Here is a 21938-nt window from a genome sequence, read left to right as displayed (position 1 = left end):
GAGCGACGGCCACTTTTGACAGTTTGGGCAACATACAGCCCAACGCATCACTCCCCAGCGAGGGGGGGGGACAAGCAGGCAGCAGCGCCCAAGAGGGAGTGTGAGGTTGGCGTGAAGCAGCTTCGGAAGAAGCTGAATCAGGCTTTGACCTCCTCCCACGAAGACGGCAAGTGCCAAGCAACTCTATAGTGGCCGATCGAGCCGGATTACCGGCATAAATTCTTCGTCAGCCGACCTCTTTGAAGAAGGACAACAACTGTGAGCCTCCATGGAAGCAATGGAGAAGAGAATGACAGAGGCAATACAAGCCATGGGGGAGCAGATAGAAAAAACATTGGGGGACCAACTGGAGAAGCAAACTCAGATTCATCTGAAACATCTAGAAGAAGTCCAAGAGAAGAACATAACAGCATTGAAGGAATTGGTTACTACAGAAATAACTTCAATCAAGCAAGAAATGGAAGGAGTTAAGAAGGATGTTCAAGCAAATGCAACCAAGACTACAGAGACAGAGGAGAAGATACAAAAAATAGAAGAGAAACAAGATTCTTTGACTCAACAAATTACAAGATCAGAGACAATGATGGAGTTCAGAAGGATGCAGACTCATCTGAGATTCAGAGGCATTAAGGAAACAGAGAATGAGAACTTAAAAGAAAAAATGATGGAAGTGATAACGGCTTTTCTGGGCGAGGAGGAAGGGTCAATGGACTCAGACTTTGATTTGATTTATAGAGTGAACTCCAGAATTGCAGAAAAGAAGAATTTACCAAGGGATGTAATTGTACAATTTGTAACAAGATCAATAACAGAGGAGATATTCAAGAAGCAATTCAACGTCCCTTTTGTAATAGAGGGAAACAAAATTATGGTGATGAGAGAACTCCCAAGAACAATACTGCAAGACAGGAAAAGGTATAAATCCTTGGCGGACAAACTCAGAGCTTTGAGCATCAGATATAGATGGGAGATTCCACAAGGTTTATCCTTTACGTATCAAGGTGGGAGGATTCAGATCAGATCGATGATGGACTTTTATAAATTTAAGGCGGACAATGCGGACGTCTTTGGAGAACTTTAAAATAAAACGCATAATGGAGTACAAATTGTTGTCATGGAATGTTAATGGATTAAATTCACCAAACAAGAGGAAAAGAATCAATCATTGGATACAGAAACAGAAATGCAACGTGATATGCTTGCAAGAAACACATATTAGAAAACAGGATATAAAATATTTAAAGAATGCTTTATTTGGAATTGAATTTTGTTCTGCGGCCTCAAACAAGAAAAAAGGAGTTGTGACATATGTGAAGAAGGAGTTACAACCTACAGAAATTTTTAAGGACATAGATGGCAGATACGTGGGTGTGGAATTAATGATTCAGCAGAAAAAAACATTGTTGATCAACGTGTACGCACCCAATGGAGCAAAGGAAAAATTTTTTAAGGATATAACTGACCAATTACAACAATTGACTTATGAGCAAGTTATTATGGCCGGAGACTTTAATGGGACAATAGATCGTCTAGACAGAAAACCACAAAAGGACAACGAATTCAGCGGAAAATTGCCAAAGAATTTTTTTGAATTAGTTAAGCAAGAAAAATTAGAAGATGTTTGGAGGAAATGGAACCCGATGCAGAAAGACTTTACTTTTTATTCCAATAGACATTGCTCTTTTTCCAGAATTGATATGATTTGGATGTCTGAAGAATTATCAATGAAAACACATAAGACTGAAATTTTGCCAAGATGTAATTCAGATCACAATCCGGTGGTATGGAGTTCCACAGAAAGGAAAAAACCCTTTCTGTGGAGGATTAATGAAGACTTGTTGGATAAGAAAACGGTAATTGAGATGTTAAAGGAAGAAACGAAACAATTCTTTCAACAAAATTTAAATAAAGAAACACCGATACAGATTGTATGGGATGCTTATAAAGCGGTGATGAGAGGAATTCTCATCTCGCAAAACGTGAAGCAAAAAAAGGAAAAACTTCAAAAACAAACAGAAGTGTTAGAAAAAATTGCTCAGAAAGAAAAGGAATTAAAAAAGAAGCCTGGAAAAAAGCAAATTATTAAAGAATTAAAGTTGCTGAAGGAACAACTGAATGAGACTTGGAATCAGGAAATGTATTGGAATTTAAAGAAGTTACAACAGAAATCTTTTGAAGGGGCGAACAAACCGGGAAAATACTTAGCTTGGCAACTTAAGGCTAGAAGAGAGAGAAGAATGATAACCAAAATAATAGAAGATGGAAAAGAGTTCGTTGATCCTAATGGAATAAAGAGATGTTTCTTCAAGTATTATGCTAAACTATTCCAAACAACTAGAGTTGATCTTGAGAAGATTAAAACATATTTAAAGGAGATTCCACTACCAAAAATAAGTAAGGAATACAAAGATTTATTAAATGGTCCAATTCAAAAAGAAGAAGTGATGAAGGCAATAGAAGAGACAAAGTTGGGGAAGGCGCCTGGGCCGGACGGATTTACAGCGAAATTCTACAAAAAGATGAAAGAAGAAATTTCCCCGGTCCTGGAAGCTTTAACCAACGAAATAAGAGAAAACAAAAAGGTGCCGGACTCATGGAAAGAAGCAATTATTTCTTTGATTCCAAAGGAAGGACAAGATTCAACAAATGTAAAGAACTACAGGCCAATATCTCTTTTGAACAACGATTATAAAATCTTTGCAAAAATTATTGCAGAAAGGGTGAAAAACTATTTACAAACGGTAATTTCTGAAGATCAAGCGGGCTTTTTACCCAAAAGGCAGATTAGAGACAATGTAAGAATAGTAATGGACGCAATTGAATATTATGAAAAGCACCCAGAAAAAGAAGTAGCTTTTCTGTTTGTTGATGCAGAAAAAGCTTTTGACAATCTTAATTGGAATTTTATGCACCAGATGATGGAAAAGATTGAAGCGGGACAACATTTTAGAAATTGTATTGAAGCTATCTATTCTGAACAAAGAGCTAAAATAAATGTGAATAAAGAACTGACAGATAACTTCAAAGTACAGAAAGGAACAAGGCAAGGTTGTCCGTTATCACCGTTATTATTTATCTGGGTATTGGAAATACTTTTACAAAAAATACAGTACGATCAAGAAATAAAGGGCTTGACACATAAAGGACACCAATACAAATATCGAGCATTTGCAGACGATGTAATGTTTATGGTGGAAAACCCAACAGAAAAATTGACATTGCTTTTTCAAAAAATAAAGGAGTTTGGAGAATTGGCCGGCTTTTACGTAAATAAGAATAAAACAAAACTTATATGTAAAAACATGATCAAACAAAAACAAGTGGAACTACAAGAACTGGTACAATGTGAAGTAGTTAAAAAAACAAAATACCTTGGAATTGAATTAACGGCAAAAAATATAGACCTATATAAGAATAATTATGAGAAATTATGGACTAAGCTGACTCAAGATTTTAAGAAATGGGATAAAATGAACTTATCACTGATGGGAAGAATATCAGTTATAAAAATGAATGTCCTACCACGTTTGATGTTCCTGTTCCAAACAATACCAATTCTGCATAAAACGGATTTGTTGGCCAAGTGGCAACAAGAGTTGTCAAAATTTGTTTGGGCAGGCAAGAAACCAAGGATCAAAATGAAAATACTTTGTGATGCCAAAGAAAGAGGAGGTCTACAAATGCCAAATCTTAGACTATATTATGAAGCGGTTTGTCTAACATGGATGGATCAATGGGTGAAGCTTGAAAATGACAGATTGTTGGGGTTGGAAGGGCATGATTGTAGATTTGGCTGGCATGCATATTTATGGTATGACAAGATAAAAATGGACAGTTTTTTTAAACTTCACTTGGTGAGAAAAGCTTTGTATATGGTATGGACAAGATATAAGAAGTACCAGAGTGACTTAAGACCATTGTGGATTGTACCAGTAGAAGTGTTGATATCTTACTCAAGACAGCGAGGTAGAGACTGGTTGCCATATAGAGATTTAATTAAAAAAGAGGGAACAGAGTGGGTAATGAAAAAGCAGAATGAAATTGAATATGAATATGAGTGGTTGAAATATATGCAGATTTATGATCTTTTTAGATCTGACAAAAAAAACTATGGTTTTAGAGAGGAAAAAAATGAAATTGAAAAGGTTTGGGAGAGTGGAGGAGGAAAAAATATTTCTAAAATGTATAAGGTGTTGTTAAAATGGTATACTGAAGATGAAACTGTTAAAGAACAAATGTTAAAATGGGCTATTAATATGAATAAGGAAGTGGCTATGGAAACCTGGGAATATTTGTGGAAAAATTCTATTAAGATCTCGACATGTACTAATGTTAAAGAAAATTGTTATAAGATGATGTATAGGTGGTACATGACACCTAAGAAAATTGCAAATATGAATCAAAATATGTCAAACAAATGCTGGAAATGTAAGAGGCATGAGGGCTCATTTTATCATATGTGGTGGACTTGTGAGAAAGCTGTAGACTTTTGGACAAAAGTCCACAATGAAATGCAAAAAATACTGAAATGTTCTTTTAAAAAAGCACCGGAAATTCTGCTTTTGGGACTTAAAATGGAAGAAGTCAATACGACTAAAAAGACTTTACTCTGGTACCTGATAGTGACAGCGAGAATGATTTATGCTCAGTTTTGGAAGACAGAAAAGGTACCAGAGGTTGAAGAATGGATACAAAAAGTTCTGTTCATGGCACAAATGGATAAGATTACAAAAAAACTGAATAACAAAGAAGACGATGAGTTTTTTGGAGAATGGAATGACTTTAAAATTTATCTGGAAAAGAACTGGGATGTGAAACAAAACTTAATATGTTTAGATCAATATTAAGTCAAATGATGTTATCTTTAGATTGTAAGAATGAAAAACTGATATTGTTGATGATATGAAGTAATTTGGAGCAGGGGTGGAAGCATTGTGGGAAGCCATTGGAGGGAGGGGAGGAACTGGGAATGGGGTAGACAATTGATAGAATGAAATGTTTTATATGTTGTATTCCTGAGAAAATAAAAAATTTGTTTACCAAAAAAAGAAAAAAAAGAAAATCGGTCATCCAGCCAGGTGCAAGTGGAGGAGTGGGGAATCAAACCCGGTTCTCCCAGATTAGAGTCCGCGCTCTTAACCACTACACCATACTGGCTCTCATTTGGTTCTGGTACCATCATCGAAGGTACCAGATATTGCCAATATGCTTTGACTAGGTCCAGGATGGTAACATAGGTAGCGCCCACTAGCTTCTCTAAGAGGTCATCTACCAATATAGTAAAGGTAAAGGTTTCCCTTGCTCGAAAGCCAGTCGAATCCGACTCTAGGGTTGCGGTGCTCATCTCCGTTTCAAAGCCGAAGAGCCAGCGCTGTCCGAAGACGTTTCCGTGGTCACGTGGCCGGCACGACTAAACACCAAGGCGCACGGAACGCTGTTACCTTCCCACCGAAGTGGTCCCTATTTATCTACTTGCAACGTCTTGCTTTCGAACTGCTATGTTGGCAGGAGCTGGAACTAGAGACGGGAGCTCACTCCGTCATGCGGCACCCGGGTCTCGAACTGCTGAACTACCGACCTTCCACAGCCTGCAGTTCAGCGTCTTAACCACTTGGGCCACCGCAGCTCCTCATCTACCAATATATGAAGAGATTATTCCAAGTGTTGTGACAAATCTGGACAGGGAAAGGCTCACAAAAAACTCTGACTCATTAAGTGTGGGTCTTTGGGAAAGGTGGGAAGCCCCTTTGTTGACATGGGTGATCTCTCTCTCTCTCCATCCACCCAACCCGATAGCCTGCAGTGTGCTGTATCTGAGCTCCGTGGAAACGGAGTCCTTGACTGGTCCACAGGCTGTGGCCAAGGCAACCACCAGCACCCTGAACGCCACTCCCCGTCCTTCGGCCTGCGTTGTGCACTTCAAGGTGTCAGCCCAGGGCATCACGCTTACAGACAACCAGAGGAAGTAAGTCTATCAATCCTTTCCATGTACTTGCTGTTTCTTGGACTAAGACCCTTCGCGTTCCAGTCCCTGGCTAGTGCACTCTTATCTTGACTTCACTGACCATCTTGGTACTCTGTGCTCTCGAAATTTGCACTGGATTGGACCAGCCAGCTTTTTTGCTCACTCTCGTCCGATTCTCCTCTTTACTACCATCCTGACAGCCACGTAGCTTTTGTCTGTGTGAGTCCCGTGATCTTCAACATAGCCTTTTTTCTCTCCTCTCCTTCCTTTTCCACCAGCAGAAAAACTGGCTGGCTGAAACCCATTCTCTCTTCCCGCTTCTGGGAATGTCAAAAAACAAGAGTAAAAAACAAGGACGGGAGGAGCCAATGATCAGGAAAACCGGAAGTACAACTCCCCAGAGACACAAAATAACTTTTAATATGAATTGAATATTAATAAGAAAATAGTATCTTCATAACAACATATAAGACATAAATGGTGCTTACAATTCACCAAGTAAACTTCTGGTTTTCCTGAACAGCAAAGCCCCCAGCATGGGTTCCACTTTCTCTCTCCCACACACACCTTCCTTTCTCAGGAGATTTCAGGCCAATTTCCTTCTTCCCGCAGGTTGTTTTTCCGGCGTCATTATCCTGTCAGCAGCGTCACCTTCTGCAGCACGGATCCTCAAGACCGCAGGTAAACCCCCCCGCCCCCCGTCTCGGTCTGGTTCATCTGGAGGGTTCGGCAGAGTTTGCACCTCTGCCTTGCTGGAAGAATGCCATTCCTTATCTGACTGCCCTGTGCCTGTTGGAAAATTCAGTATGTCCCTTTTTGCAAGAAGGCCTTGGGAACAAGGGGCAGGGCCTTGAAGTTAACAGAAGACCACTTACTTAGAGGAGGTCCATCTGGGCGATCTCTCCTGGGCTTTAGAAGAAAATGATTCTTCCCCTACTGTGGAGAGAGTTTGCTGAATTCACAGGGCAGGCGTGTTTGTTTATTTCATTAGGCTTTTTTACCCTCCTCTCCACAAGCAGGCTCAGAGTGGTGCACAACCAGTTCATATAAATACACATAAAATACATTTCAACAGTCTAAAATATAATACCACAAACCCCTAACCCCCATCTGGCACCATAATACAATTTAGGTTCCTCAGTTTACTTCAGCAATTGGGGGGGAGCAGCTAGTGAACCAGCTAGTTGTTAAGACTGATCAGGGGTCATTTTCTGCGGGAGTGCACAGGAGCGGAGCTCCGGCAGTAAGGAGCCCAGGGGGCAGGCACATGCAACAAGCCCCGCCCCCTGCTCCCAGCAGCCCTCAGTCGGGCCACGAGGAGCAAGAAGCAGCCAAGTAAGTTGCAGAGCCCTCCCCCCGGCCCGCCTTCAGGTACAAGCTCTCCCTTCTCTGTGAGGGCAGATCTGCACTCCCCCCCCCAATAGCTAGCAATCCAAAACAGTCCAGTGGAGCCTGAGCGGCGGGTGTTGCCTTCTGACACACTTCCGGTGATACCAGGGGGTGTGGCATATGCAAATGTTATGCTAATGAGTTATGCTAATGAGCTCCTGCACCTCTTTTTCTATGAAATGACCCTTGAGACTGATTAAATCTATTAAAAACTGTTAAAAACCGTCGCTGGCCTCAACACTATGCTTGGCGGAACGTCTCTGCCATGCAGGCCCTGCGGAATTGTAACGGATCCCGCAGGGCCCTGATGTTGGCAGGCAGAGAGTTCCACCCAGTCGGAGCCAGGGCCGAGAAGGTTGTTTTGGGGCTAAATGGATACAAAGCGCTCTGGTTCAAGGACCACCTCTGTTTTACCATTAACGTTTTGTTCCCGTCAGGTCCATACATTTAGAATGTACTGTTTTAATTCAAAGATGTTTAGTCCACTTCCCCACACAGGTGCACTGGTAGTACCTCACCACCTCCCCCCAAATCACATCTGACCTTAAACTGAGGTATATAAGAAGCGGTTTAGGAAGCTGTGCAGCACTTCTGCTGTTCCCAAAGTCCATTGGAGTGGGGTGAGCAGTGGCAACTTGCATTCGAAAGAAAACGTACTGTTGATGGGAAGGGGCCCTGGCTCAGTGGCAGAGCATCTGCTGGGCACACAGGAGGTCCCGGGTTCGATCCCTGCCATTTCCAGTTGAAAAAGACCAAGTAGTAGGCGATGTGACAGACTTCTGCCTGAGAGCCACGGCCAGTCTGAGTGGAGAGTACGAACCTTGACAGACTGATGGTCTGTTTCAGGACAAGACAACGTAATGTGTTTGTATCACTTAAAAAGGAGCTGTGGTGGCCAATGTTCCCTCTAAGCTGAGTTGGTGTGAGCTAGCTCACACCAACTCAGCTTAGAGGGAACACTGGTGGTGGCTCAAGTGGTTAAGACGCTGAACTCCAGGCTGTGGAAGGTCAGTAGTTCAGCAGTCCGTGACCCGGGTGCCATATGACAGAGTGAGCTCCCGTCTCTAGTTCCAGCTCCCTAGAGTCGGATTCGACTGGCTTTCGAGCAAAGGAACCTTTACCTTTACTTTTAATCACTTAATAATCTTCAACAGGCAGAATGACTGCTTTGGTTAAACACCCATTACCTTTTCGAGAGGCTTTCCTTTAAAGCCAGTGCATATGCAGTACTTTTTGGATAGCGTTAGGCAGTACTTTTTGGATAGTGTTCTGTCCCTTGCAGTACAAATCTCTTTATTTAATTGCAGGTGGGCAAACCCTGACGGCACCACATCCAAGTAAGTACTGGAGAGGGCAACGACCCTGCTTTTCACTGTCAGATGTCAAATGCAGCCACTCTTTTAGCGTCCATGCTGTGCCAGGGCATGGGGACCTTAGAGGGCCTTTTGCCCAGTCAAGAATGGCAGAAGCACACCCGGATTCTGAGGGCCACAATCGTGATTGCCTGGCTAGAGTAATCTATTAAAATCCTTTGGGATGATGGCAAACAGTGCCCCTGGTAAGGACAGGACTATTCATGAACATAGAGGGGGCAAGGCGGGCACTTGCCGCCTCTCAATCCGAAATGTATTAATTTTTTTAAGGCCCGCCCACACGTACAGGTCACCCTAGGCCTCTTACCGACTAGCTGGAGGCGTGTGTGTGTTGCCCTCCCCACACCAAACTATTTCTGCAGATGCCTTCAGTAGTACTTCTAAGCTGCAGAACATTTAGAACAGGTCTCGTTCCCATTGTTTCCCAACGAGTTCTGCTGCCCCAATCATGTGTTGTCATGGAAGAGGACATTCCACCCAGGGTCGCCAGCCTCCAGATTGCACCCGGAGATCGCCCGCTTTTATCATTGATAGCCAGATGACCAAGATCAGTTCCCCAGGAGACAATGGCTCCATTGCAGGGTGGATTCCATGGCCTCATACCCTGCTGAGGTCCCTCCCCGGACCCCACCTTTCTCAGGCTCCACCCCCAAAACCTCCAGGAATTTCTCAGCCAAGAGTTGGCAACCCTAATTCCACTGTAAGCTGCTTCTCCGATGTGTTCCGAAAGTGGGACGTTGAGCGGGAGGGGTTCTTTAGGCCTGTATTAGGAAGCAAGGAAAGGAAAGGAGCCAGAATCCATTGATCTCCAGGAGGCCACGATGCAGCGAGTTACCTCTAGCAGCCGTGCTTTCACCAAAGGTAGCAACGGGTGGCCAGTCAAGCGGCTTGAAATGACTCCTGGGGGTGTGGTGGGGGAGACTCAAAGGAGGCTTTGGAAAAAGTGCAGAAAAGGGCAACTCGAATGATAAAAGGGTTGGAACACTTTCCCTATGAGGAAAGCTTAAGGCGCTTAGGGCTCTTTAGCGTGGAGAAACGACGACTGAGGGGTGACATGATTGAGGTTTATAAGATTATGCATGGGAAAGAGCAGGTAGAGAAAGAGGTACTTTCCTCCCTTTCTCACAATACAAGAACTCGTGGGCACTCCATGAAATTGCTGAGCGGTCGGGTTAGAATGGATAAAAGGAAGTACTTCTTCACCCAAAGAGTGATTAACACTTGGAATTCACTGCCACAGGAAGTGGTGGTGGCTACAAGCATGGACGACTTCAAAAGGGAATTAGATAAGCATATGGAGCAGAGGTCCATCAGTGGCTATTAGCCACAAGGTATAGATAGGGACTCTGCGGCAAGTGATGCTCTGTCATCTTGGTGCTTGGGGGGGGGGTCAACAGTGGGAGGGCTTCTAATGTCCTGGCCCCACTGGTGGACCTCCTGATGGCACCTGGTATTTCTGGCCACTGTGGGATACAGAGTGTTGGACTGGATGGGCCTTTGGCCTGATCCAACATTGGCATCTCTTATGTTCTTATGTTCTTATGAGGCCCACACAGCTGTTGGGTGGTGCAGAGGGGTTTTGGTGCTAGGAGCTGAACTGTGACGTCCCACTTCTGAATGTGTCCCAGGGTGGCCCCAATTCCGATCCTGAGACTAGCATGGGGCGGGGGGGAATAATCAAATTGGGGGCCAGTATCATTTTGCAGACACACATATTAGCATTTTTTAAATTAATGTGGCAGTGATTCTGTCTCTCGCAGGATCTTCGGCTTCGTGGCCAAGAAGCAGGGCAGCCCGTGTGAGAACATCTGCCACCTCTTTGCCGAGCTGGACCCCGAGCAGCCAGCCTCGGCCATCGTCAACTTCATCACCAAGGTCATGCTGGGAACTCACCGGCGATGAGAAGGAGCCGAAGGGCTCGGCTCGGGAGGCCCGATTTCATCCTCCCCTGTTGGACTTGCTGTTCTTCAACAGCCCCAAGGGGTGGAGTCCCCTCTAGTGGAGGAGAAGCTTTAACTGGGCAGGTTGACCAATGTAGGCAGAGCCATTCTAGGAATTTCCTCCTTCCTCTCTCTCTCTCCCTCCTCTTTTATCCGCCAGCCAGCAAAAGGGGGAGAAGGGGAAAGGAGCTTCTGACATCTCCCCTGCCCAGCCCAGCCCAGCCATGGCTCTAACATTTTCCTGCTAGTGGCAAAAGCTTCGGTCGAGTGGGAATTAGCAGAAGGCCACCCAGGTCCCCATACTGGCAACCTCTCCCGCAGCTCAGCAAGAGCAAACAGCACGAGGAGGTGGTGCCAGGCAGCAGCCACTAGGGGGCAGCATCTCGTGCAATCACAGGGTAGACTAGAAGCAGGAGCTTGGAGATTCCTTTGACCAGTCAGTGTTGCCCCAGAATGACTTCGAAGGCAGAAATGGGCCAGTCTGCACAGCAGGAAGTAAGTAGGGCTACTGCCTCACTGCAAGGGTATTGTTGGCAAGGGAGGAGCATGTCATGCTTCAGAAACCTGATGAAGTTGGGAGGGGAGCCGCTTGCGGGGGTGGAAGGGGTGGTTGGGGGGTAAGGAAAATGTTCCGCTTGTTTGCATTGACTCATGTGCAGGTAGCACTTTGCAGCAGAAGAGCAGCTGCAGGTTCCCACCCTTTTCTTGTCGCTGAGTCTGTTGTAGATTGTAGTCAGTTCCCACCAGGCTTTTTGCCTCCTCGAGCTTGAGTCCCAGCATGTAGTAATTACCAGGGGTCATTTCCTGCAGAAGCACACAGGAGCGGAGCTCCGGCAGTAAAGAGCCCAAGGGGTGGGCACATGCAACAAGCCCCACCCCGTTCCCAGCAGCCCTCAGTCAGAGCAAGAAGCAGCCAGGTAAGTTGCAGAGCTCCCCCCGGCCCAAAACAGTCCAGTGGCACCTTTAAGACCAAGTTTTATTCAGGTACAAGCTCTCCCTCCTCTGCGAGGACAGATCCACACGTTCCCCCACACACCAATAGCTAGCAATCCAAAACAGTCCAGTGGGGCCTGAGCGGTGGGTGTTGCCTTCTGACACACTTCCGGTGATGCCAGGGGTTGTGGCATATGCTAATGAGCTATGCTAATGAGCTCCTGCACCTCTTTTTCTACAAAATGACTCCTGGTAATGATCGTGTGCGGACAACTTGCAGCTGACTTATGGCCACCCTGCATGGGGTTTTCAAGGCAGGAGGTGAGCAGAGGTGGTCTGCCATTGCCTTCCTCTGCAACAGTAACCTGTCTTCCTTGGTGGTCTCCCATCTTAAGTACTAACTGTGGCCGACTCCTGCTTAAGCTTCCAAGCTCTGATGAGCTCGGGGGTCAGCAGGACTATCCGGCTGTATTTATTCAGCATGAAAGGAGGCTGTTGTGGAAGCTTTGCACACCCAGGATCTCGCCTTGGGATTCCTCGTTTTCCGCCTTTCTCATTCCACCCCTTTTTGGAATTTTTGTGTGTCTCGTACCTGGGAGTCACTGGCTCCTTCCCGGTCCCCTGGGAGCCAGGTTTCCCTCTGTCCCTCAGGTCCCCTGATCAGCTGCTGTGCACCTCTTGCTCATCTAAGGCTGCCCTTTGCAAAAGGCCCGTTCTGGGGTGGAACCGGTGCAATCCGCTAGATAAGGTTAATGATCCTTGAACTTGCTTGTTTTACTCGTTGAATGGCATGGCCCAGGCGGATCAGAGGCTGAAGTGAGCTGAGAAGCTGGTTGATGACTTGGGGGGGGGGGACACTAGACTCACTTTTAGGGTTGCCAACCTCCAGGTGGACAACAAACACACAGGGAACACGGCAAGGTTAGACAAACATAAAGAAACACCGTGGAGTTCTTGAATTTCAGTTGACCTTCGGAATCTCGAGATCACTTTCCCTGGAGGAAATGGCCGCTTCCATGAGTAGACTCCATGACATCATGTCCCCGCCGAGGTCTCTCTCATCCCCAAATTCCTCCCTGTCGAGGCACCACCTCCAAATTCCCAGGAATTCCTCAAACTGGAGTTGGCAACCCTTTCACTCCTCCCATATTCAGGGTTAAGCTATCATGTTGTAAACAGTATTAATGTTGTCTTGAGTGGGTGGAATCCACAGTGCAATAGAGAAATGGAAAGGTGCCTGGATAAGCCGTGTGGGTTGTTTTGTGATTTCTGTCCTTGTTTGGGGGAGGCGGGAAGAGGAATTTGTTCTGCATATGAACACGCTGGTCACTGTCTTACAAAGCCTGACTACAGAGCTTTCCAGAGCCTTGTGAGATATATGCTCAGATTAGGCAAACGAGGCCGATCGTCCGCAAAGCCTTTGAAAGGGTTCGGCTCGAATAACCGAACCTGTGCATGTAAAAATCTGCCAATGTGTGAATATTCGCATTGCCAGTTACCACTACGGCACTTGGTCACTTCCCCCCACCTGAGTTCTATAATGGAGGAGCATGTGAAACTTTAGGCAGCTGTATGTGATAAAGGGGTACAGTGGATCAGAGAGAGCCGGCTGTGTGTGACACAGTTCATTCCTCCCCTGCCTGTGGACGGGGATGAGCGGAGGAGCCAGGATACTCACCTAAAAGAATTGGGGAACAGAGGAGGGGCTCCCCCGTTCTGTTCAGAAGCTGCAGCAGCTTGGGGGTGGGTGGGTAATGAGATGGCAGAGAGCCCGAATTCCTGGGCTCTTTTACTTGTGCAGGAAAGCGATCAGACCAGGGGCGGATCTACCATAGAAACTCATGAAGCTTAAGCTTCAGGGCCCCGAAGCAACTTTTTAATTGAGTGAATTTTTCAACAAAATTGAAGGAATTTTTAATAAAGAGTTTGCTATTAAAATACGGCTATTTTAGTGACAGAATCATAAGCCAATGGGTTCGAGTACTTAATATTGACCTTAGAATATGCTCTAATACCCGTTTCATGTGGCCTCAAAATGGCCCTTGTAATTGATCAAATTTCAAAATTTTCTCAGGGGCCTGCAGAACAGCGGTTACCCAGACCTTATTTGCTGGTGTATGGCCCATTTTCAAGGGCTCCACCCCACCACCCCGTTCTCCGCCATTTGGGCCTCAAGGACCTTGCAAGGGCAGCAAAGGCCCTTTGGACCTTGTTGGATGTTGCCCTGTTGTTGTTGGTTGAGAAGGGGCCCCCATAACAGTTCCAGCTTCAGGGTCCCAAAAATGTAGGTCCGCCACTGGATTAGACTGAGCATTTGGATCAGGAATGGATTATCCAGGAAATATATATATGCACATTAGAGTCCCACTTGTTTTCAGGCATGATTTGGGCCTCAAGGTCCTTGCAACGGCAGCAAAGGCCCTTTGGACCTTGTTGAATGTTGCCCTGTTGTTGCTGGTTGAGAAAGGGCCCCCATAACAGTTCCAGCTTCAGGGTCCCAAAAATGTAAGTCCGCCACTGGATCAGACTGAGCATTTGGATCAGGAGTGGATTATCCAGGAAATAAATAAATATATATATATGCATATATATATGCTCATGCGCATTAGAGTCCCACTTGTTCTCAGGCATGGCCCAGTCCTATGAGAGCAGTGCTGTTAATCCACTGAGACAAAGTGAACTTCTCCAGTGAGATAAAGCAAAGTAGCAATTTTCGGAAAAGTCTTGTGTGCCTGTCTCTGTGGCTCAGGGTCAGGTCTTGCGATTGGGTCTCCCCGCCCCAACCCTTCTTACAAAGATATGAAAAAGTGCCTTACTCAGTGACGCCTTACACAATAACGAATCTTCCTCTGCCCTTGCTTTTTGGACAGGAAGAAATCTCATTTTTTAAGCAAGCAATGTCCTCTTTGTATCATTTTTCCTCCTACGATACAAAGATGACTAGAACCTTGGTATTTTTAAATATATAAATGAAAACTGGGAATTGTGTGATGCTTTATGCACTACCGCCTTGGACAACTGCTTCTGTTTTGATGCCTGGACTAGACGCGAAATCTTACGGCTATTGCACATACATTTTCTGGTTGGGACACATGGAAACCGCCACAAGAGGCACCGGGAACTTGCGCTCTAGCAAAGAAATCTCATTTTTTAAGCAAGCAATGTCCTCTTTGTATCATTTTTCCTCCTACGATACAAAGATGACTAGAACCTTGGTATTTTTAAATATATATATGAAAACTGGGAATTGTGTGATGCTTTATGCACTATCGTCTTGGACAACTGCTTCTGTTTTGATGCCTGGACGAGACGTGAAATCTTGCCGCTATTGCACATACATTTCCTGGTTGGGACACATGGAAACCTCCACAAGAGTTACCGGGGACTTGTGCTCTAGCGCACTTGTGTTGAGCGAGGCAGGGGACACCATCTAGAATCGCCAGGGACAGAACAGCTGCAGGTGAAGATGAGCTGGTTGCCAAAGGGCCTTTGGCCGGTAGCCCCCCAATTCTTTGAGGGTAAAGGAGAGGGGATTGTGTTTAGTACAGAGTTCTATTTTTGTCTACTAAAGAATTTATATATGAGTGTTAGCCAGAGATGTCTTGATAATATATATCTGTATGTGTGTGGGGGGCGGGGGGGGCAGGGAGGGAAAGCAGCAGCACGAAGCTTGATTATTTTTATATCTGTATTTCCCCCCTCCCTTGTGTACAAATGATAAAGCAAGTTTACTTCTTAAAATTTAACACATAACAAGAAGAAAAATCTCGCTTCTGCTGTACTTTATTTCGTGTGTACCCACGTCTCTCTCGTTCGGTCTCCGGAGTTTCTCCAACCAGGATTACCTGATTGCAGAGGGATCCCCGGTTAGCTTTAAGACCAGATATCGGCTCCAAACACAGGAACCCAGTCCCACGTCACTCCAGGTACACGCCAGGAGGCTAACTTCAAAGGGCAGCTGTGGTCTGCAGTTGAGCAGCCAGATTCAATGAAGGTCAAAGAAGACGGGGACGGCAAAGGTTAGACAGTGTCATAGATGCAACGAACATGAAATTGAGCAAACTTCAGAGGACGGCGGAAGACAGGAGGGCCTGGAGTGATCCGGTCCATGGGGACGCGAAGAGTCGGACTCGACTGTGCGACTGAACAACAACAAATCAGCTCCAAACACTGGAACCCAGTCCCACGTCGTTCCAGATACACGCCAGGAGGCTAACTTCAAAGGGCAGCTGTGGTCTGCAGTTGAACAGCCAGATTCAAGCCCAGCAGCACCCGAGAGGCCAATCTCTGACAAAGGGAGCGCTGACTCTTGAAATCTTAGAACCCCCTAAAAAAACACACAATCTTGTTGGTCTCTAAGGTGCTACTTAGCCTTGAAGCCAGCTGTCAGAGCTCATTCACTTCAGTCATCTCCTTCAGTAGGTCCAGGAGTGCGCCACCCCAACTTGAAGACCCTTAACTGGGTTTGGCCCACGTGCAAGGATTTGTCAAAGTGGGAGCCAGGGACCCATGGGGGGCGGAACGGTCCAACAAGGGACCTGGAGGTTTCTTGTAGACTGAAGGAAAAGCAGCAGCTTTGTGTCCATCAGACTAATATGAAAATGTCCCCCCCTTTTGAACAGTGAAAAGCTCAAAAAACCATCACCCCACCCACCTTCCAGGTCATCTCAAAATAGTTGGCCTAAAAATGTATACAGAACACTTGAAGACCCTTAACTGGGTTTGGCCCATGTGCAAAGATTTGTCAAAGTGGGAGCCATGGGGGGGGGGCGGTCCAACAAGGGATCTGGAGGTTTCTTGTAGGCTGAAGGAAAAGCAGCTTTGTGTCCATCAGACTAATATGAAAATGTCCCCCCCTTTTGAACAGTGAAAAGCTCAAAAAACCATCACCCCACCCACCTTCCAGGTCATCTCAAAATAGTTGGCCTAAAAATGTATACAGAACCAATCTATGAACTTTTAAGAGGTTGGGAGATATGCCAAGAAGGTATAGTCCCAATAATGTCAATGTAGTTACTTCCACTGGAAACTCAAACTGGGGTTTTCCCTCTGAATTTCCGATGCAATGGATTATGCCACTCTAAGTCCACTGACAACAGCAGCATATTGTGGTTTTCAGCTGAATAATGGAAAACCAGGTTTTGCAGGATGCTGGTCTCTCCTGTTTCTAGGGGCAGCTCTGACAATTTTCCACCTCTGCTTACAATGTTCCCTCTAAGCCGTGGAGTCTTGTGAGCAAAAATCCTACTTTGTGAGCTGCTGGCATTAAAGTTGCGAGCAAGTGATTTGACTGCTGCATCAGTCAGTTTGCTCTGGAGCTGTCCTTCCTGATCTGAGACAAAAATGTGTGAGCCGTAGGCTAAAAAACTGTGAGCTGGCTCACACTAACTCACCTTAGAGGGAACACTGGTTGGGAAATATGCCAAGAAGGTATAGTCCTAATAGTGTCAATGTAGTCTGATTGGTACATAATGGCACACACGCTCACTTCCTACTACTCTATTGTATAATCTGAGCCCGTTCGCAGGAAGGGCGGGGTATAAATGTAATGAAAATAAATACATAAATAAATACTTCCATTGGGAACTCAAACTGGGGTTTTCCCCTCTGAATTTCCGATGCAAAGTATTATGCCACTCCAAGTCCACTGACAACAGCAGCCTATTGCTGAATAATGGACGACCAGGTTTTGCAGGATGCTGGTCTCTCTGGTTTCTAGGGGCAGCTCTGAAAATTTTCCACCTCTGCTCACCGAGAAGTAATTAACCAATAAGGACATATCTTCTAGCCAAGGAATGAGAGAGATCAGAAGTCCGGGTTGTTTTTTTGAGCCGTGAGGCTGTGGCTAGTCTCTGAGATCTGGCGCTGTAGGCCGTGTACGACCATCCAAACCTTCTGACTAAACTTGCTTTTAAAGGATTGCTGGATGCTGGTACTGTTCTCTTTGGGCTGCCTGGAGGACACACGGGAACCGAAGCCCCCCCCCTCCCGTGGGGCACACACAGCTTTGAGAAGCGGGTGGAGTGGTGGGCAGCAGCAAGGGAAGAGCGCATGGACGTCACAATCTGCCCAATCAGACTTAAATCAATTTGGGTTGCTAACATGTAAAGAACCAGTGCTGTAACGCAATGCCATGCAAAAAAAAGGAAACCAGCAAAAAGACACTGCAAGGCACCAGTTTAAGGGCTGGGAAGGGCCAGATCCAAATCCGCACTCTGCCGTGAACCTCGCCGAGTGTCCTGGAGCCCAGTCACCCCCTTTCACCCTCACTGACCCCAAAGGATTACGCCAAGGGTGAAAAAGGGGAAAGGGAGGGCCACGTACACCACCCTGAGTTTCCTTAGAGAAAGCAGATCGAAATACACCAGGAAGCAAGTAGATTATACAATAGAGTAGTAGGAAGTGAGCGTGTGTGCCACTACGTACCAATTTTGTGCGTTTCCACCCTTTGTAATACTGGGTTGCTCCCTCTCCCTCTCCCAATCTGCATTCCTGTCAGCCAGATGCAAGTGGAGGAGTGGGGAATCAAACCTGGTTCTCCCAGATTAGTCTGTGCACTCAGGGCTCTTTTTGGGCAGGAACGCACAGGAACGGAGTTCCGGCTGGCTCCCAAGTTGGCCATGCCCAGCAGGAACTCATTAGCATAACAGGCCACACCCAACAGCAGAAATTCATTAGGATTGGCTACATTAGGGATGTGTGGCCTAACATGCGAAGGAGTTCCTGCTACAAAAAAGCCCTGGGTTTTGACAACAAACAAGGTAAACAGAATAAGAAGCAAAAAGTGGGTGTGGCTGGATGACCACACTTCTGGTAACATGGGGGTGCGGCCTAATGAGCTGTCAGGGGCGTGGCCTAATATGCTAATGAGTTTTGTTGGGTGTGGCCTATTATGCTAATGAGTTCCTGCTGGGCTTCTTCTACAAAAGAGCCCTGTGTGCACTTAACCACACCAAACTTTGACAGCCCCCCCCCGCGACTGCCAGCAGGCCCCCCCTTCCCTGCCCACATTTTCTTTTCCTCTCCTCCCCCCATTCTTGCAAAGGGGAAGATGGGGGGGGGACTTGGGGGCTCTAACTACAGGCACATGCAGAAAAAATAGAGAGGAGGGACAACTGGTGAGCTGAAGGCCCAAACGGAGCACAGTTGGGTGGAGTTGGGGGAGAAGCAAGAGGTGCACATTAAAAAGAAACAAGCCGGAGGCCTCTTCCACGTGCTTGATAAATACGGACGCTTCGGCTTTACTGAGTGTAGAACGATTCACACAGAGGCAGCAGGAGCCAGGCAGGCAGAAACTGCAGAGGAAGAGGCTTGCGTTGGGGTTGCAGCCCTGCCTCCCCGTACCTGCTCTATAAAGGCCCCAACCAATGCTCCCTCTAAGCTGTGGAGTCTTGTGAGCAAAAATTCTACTTTGTGAGCTCCTGGCATTAAAGCTGTGAGCAAGCCATTTTGCTGCTGCACAAATTAGTTTGCTCTGGAGCCCTCCTTCCTGAGCGAAGACAAAAATCTGTGAGCCAGAGGCTAAATGACTGTGAGCTAGCTCACACTAACTCAGCTTAGAGGGAACACTGGTCCCCAACACAGGAAAGGTGTCACCCCGAGGATCCTTCTGCCACAGAATGCTGCCAGGACCTCTCAGGCTCCGGCACTCCCCCCCCTCTTCTGCAGCAGAAATTAAGCTTGACGAGTGTGTGAGATATTTATATCCATCAGCAAAAACCTGCAATGGGGGCACGGAGCCAGGTTGAAGACGGAGGCAACCCCTGACTGTCCCGAGGGAGGGTGGAGGACAAGACATCTGTGTGTCACCAAAAAAGAGACTTGTGCCCCCTCCTACACGGAGCCAGGTTGAAGACGGAGGCAACCTCTGACTGTCCCGAGGGAGGGTTGAGGACAAGACATCTGCGTGCCACCAAAAAAGAGACTTGTGCCCCCTCCTGCCCCACTCCTCCACTGTGGAACAGGACTAGCACGACAGAACCAGGTTACCCATCAGACTGGTTAAGCACAAGGGGGAAGCAGTGCATTGGGTTTCAGGGCTCCCTTCTCCAGAAGCAAAAAGGCTTCCTGGTGGCTATCCAAGATCACAGAGCTGGTATGTGGGTGTGGGTGTGTGTGTGAGGGGGAGCCCGGCCTCTCTGGCCCACCACGACCAATCTCCCCCCACCTCCCATAGAACCTTGTCCGATCACCAAGCTGGAGCAAGGCAGCCATACTATGGAACAAGCCGGAGGCCTGGGGGAGAGTGAGTGAGCGAGCGAGCGAGACAGAGGACAGACAGGGCAGAGCTGCCTCCTCCGCAGTTCTAAATAAAAAGGAGAGAGGGAAGAAAGTGGAAGGCAAATTATGTATTCAATTGCAGGGCACAATGCATTCGTCTTTCCCCACCCCACCCCCCAAACATGAAATCGACAAGAGCTGAATCGCAATGACAGCAGCAACAGAAGAGGGATACACAGCAGCATCAGAACCAGGATCGATATCCTCTCTTCCAGAGGGTGGCGCGGCCCCGGACCTACACAACGCAATGACAAAACCCCGCCATGCTTCGGGAATGGCAAATGGGCAGGAGCCGCCCCCCCTCCCCTCCAGGGACAGTATTTGGCAGAAGAGGTGTTGGTGTTCAGGGGGACAGGAGACAATTCTGTAACAGGGGAAACACCAAAGCCTTTCTTTCAGAAGTTGGTGGGCGGGATGTGGGGTAGAGAGGCCAGTGCTCGCCTCAAGACTACCCCACAGGGAGACGACGATCTGCATTCCACAAGGCACCTACCATTCTTACCTACCCACCCACCCACTCACCCATCCTCTTCCGGGAAAGATGGGAGTCCCAAGGAAGGGAGCTGCAAGTAATTACAGTCTATTTCAAAAGCATCTTACCACTCATGGGGGTTACAGTGCTGTAAGAGGTGGGGGAGGAGGGAGACCAATAGAAGGGCTTTGTGGGGCTGGTGGGCACCGCTGGGGCGGCAGCATTCTGGCGTCTTAGAGGGCAATACCGGGAGTGTCCACAGCCATGACAGAGGGTACCGATACGGCTCCATCGACATCTGAATTAATGCTTGGCAGCCTTCGCCCCGGCCCCTTCTGCGCGCTTCGAGCATGGAACTGCCAAGCCCCATCCCAGCCTTTCTTCCAAAGGACAAGGATCCGCGGGCCACATGCAACATTCAGAACTGCTCCCTGAAGCAGGCCGGGGCAGGTGGGAAGACACCTCTGCCACCAGCACCTGAACCCAGGCCTTGTCACAAACAAGGGCCCCAGGATTTCTCCAGCATCCGGCAGCGGCCCAATGGCCATCGTGACTGAGCAGTAAAGAGACAGGGAAGCGGCTCAGGTGATGTTAGATACAGACATCTATACGGCCCAACCGACAAAAAAAAAATATGCTGCCCCTGGAGGTGGAGGCTGGAAGTGCAATGAAGAACATCCCAAACAATCAAATCAGGCAGCCTCAAGGAATGGCAAAATGAAAGAGACGGGGGGATCCCTTTGCCCCCCCCAAGTCCTTAGCCGCTGAGCGGGTGCAAATCCACCTTGACTTTCTCCCCGCTGCTCAGCATCCCGATGGTGGGGAAGAAGCCCCCGCAGGGCACCACGGCATCCTTCTTGCCAATAATCTTCCCGTTGCGGGTAAAGAACACCTAGGAGGGGTGGACAAGAGAACGTCAGGAGCTTCAGATTGCCACCACCCAACAGCTGACTCTTGGCTGGCCGATCCGAGGTTTTAGAGACATTCCCCAGCTGTGGACTGATTGGGCATCTGGAAGTGTACGATAAAACTCTGCACATGTTTAATTTGACCAAAGTGGCCAACAGAAGCGGATCTGTTCCTTAAGAATAGAAAGAGGGACTCTGCCCAGTCACAGGCAAGTCTACAGGGACCTGGGACAGAGCAGATTGTGAGCACCCCCCCCCCTTCTTCACTCCCAGTACAGGAGATGATCAGATCCCAATATTCCACCCACCCACCCCAGCTGGTTTCATACGCACAAACAAAATGTTTGATTTGTAAACACTGAAACCACAGCACCTGGATTCCACCCATAGATCATATGATCTCAATCTAACATGCAGTCTCCTTGATGAAGTTCTTAATTCATGGAAAGCCTTTCAAAATCAAAATTTCCTAAGCGACACGCCACTGCCAGTTGTATGTGGTGAATCAATGGCATGAAGTTTGTGTTCCTAATTTTCGTTTACAGAAATCCCATACTTACGTTAAAGACAAGTGCACACTATTGGCACCTGGGTCTAAACGTTTGGTTTTGTTCCTTCGTATCTGGCTACTCAGTGACAACTTTATCCCACACTGTTCAGTTTCCCAAACACTTCTCA

The 21938-nt window shown here is 47.0% G+C and overlaps 2 protein-coding genes across 2 annotated transcripts in view; one reads left to right on the top strand and one right to left on the bottom strand.

The window, feature by feature from the left end:
- TNS2 (tensin 2) overlaps nt 1–10834 on the top strand; it is a 108240-nt gene extending 97406 nt beyond the window's left edge. The window contains exons 25-28 of the mRNA XM_015423335.1: nt 5797–5965; nt 6578–6646; nt 8662–8691; nt 10488–10834. Coding sequence (XP_015278821.1) covers nt 5797–5965; nt 6578–6646; nt 8662–8691; nt 10488–10629 — 410 coding nt within the window. The 3' untranslated portion in view covers nt 10630–10834. The remainder of the gene's footprint in view (nt 1–5796; nt 5966–6577; nt 6647–8661; nt 8692–10487) is intronic.
- A 9659-nt stretch (nt 10835–20493) lies between these two features.
- The window catches only part of SPRYD3 (SPRY domain containing 3), a 60754-nt gene continuing 59309 nt past the window's right edge, over nt 20494–21938 (bottom strand). Inside the window, exon 11 of the mRNA XM_015423331.1 lies at nt 20494–21244. Coding sequence (XP_015278817.1) covers nt 21110–21244 — 135 coding nt within the window. The 3' untranslated portion in view covers nt 20494–21109. The remainder of the gene's footprint in view (nt 21245–21938) is intronic.

Source organism: Gekko japonicus, unplaced genomic scaffold (assembly GCF_001447785.1).
Source record: "Gekko japonicus isolate JY-2015 unplaced genomic scaffold, Gekko_japonicus_V1.1 scaffold1492, whole genome shotgun sequence".
Taxonomy (NCBI): Eukaryota; Metazoa; Chordata; class Lepidosauria; order Squamata; family Gekkonidae; genus Gekko; species Gekko japonicus.
Note: the sequence above shows the minus strand (reverse complement) of the source record. Positions and strands in the feature narration are given on the sequence as shown.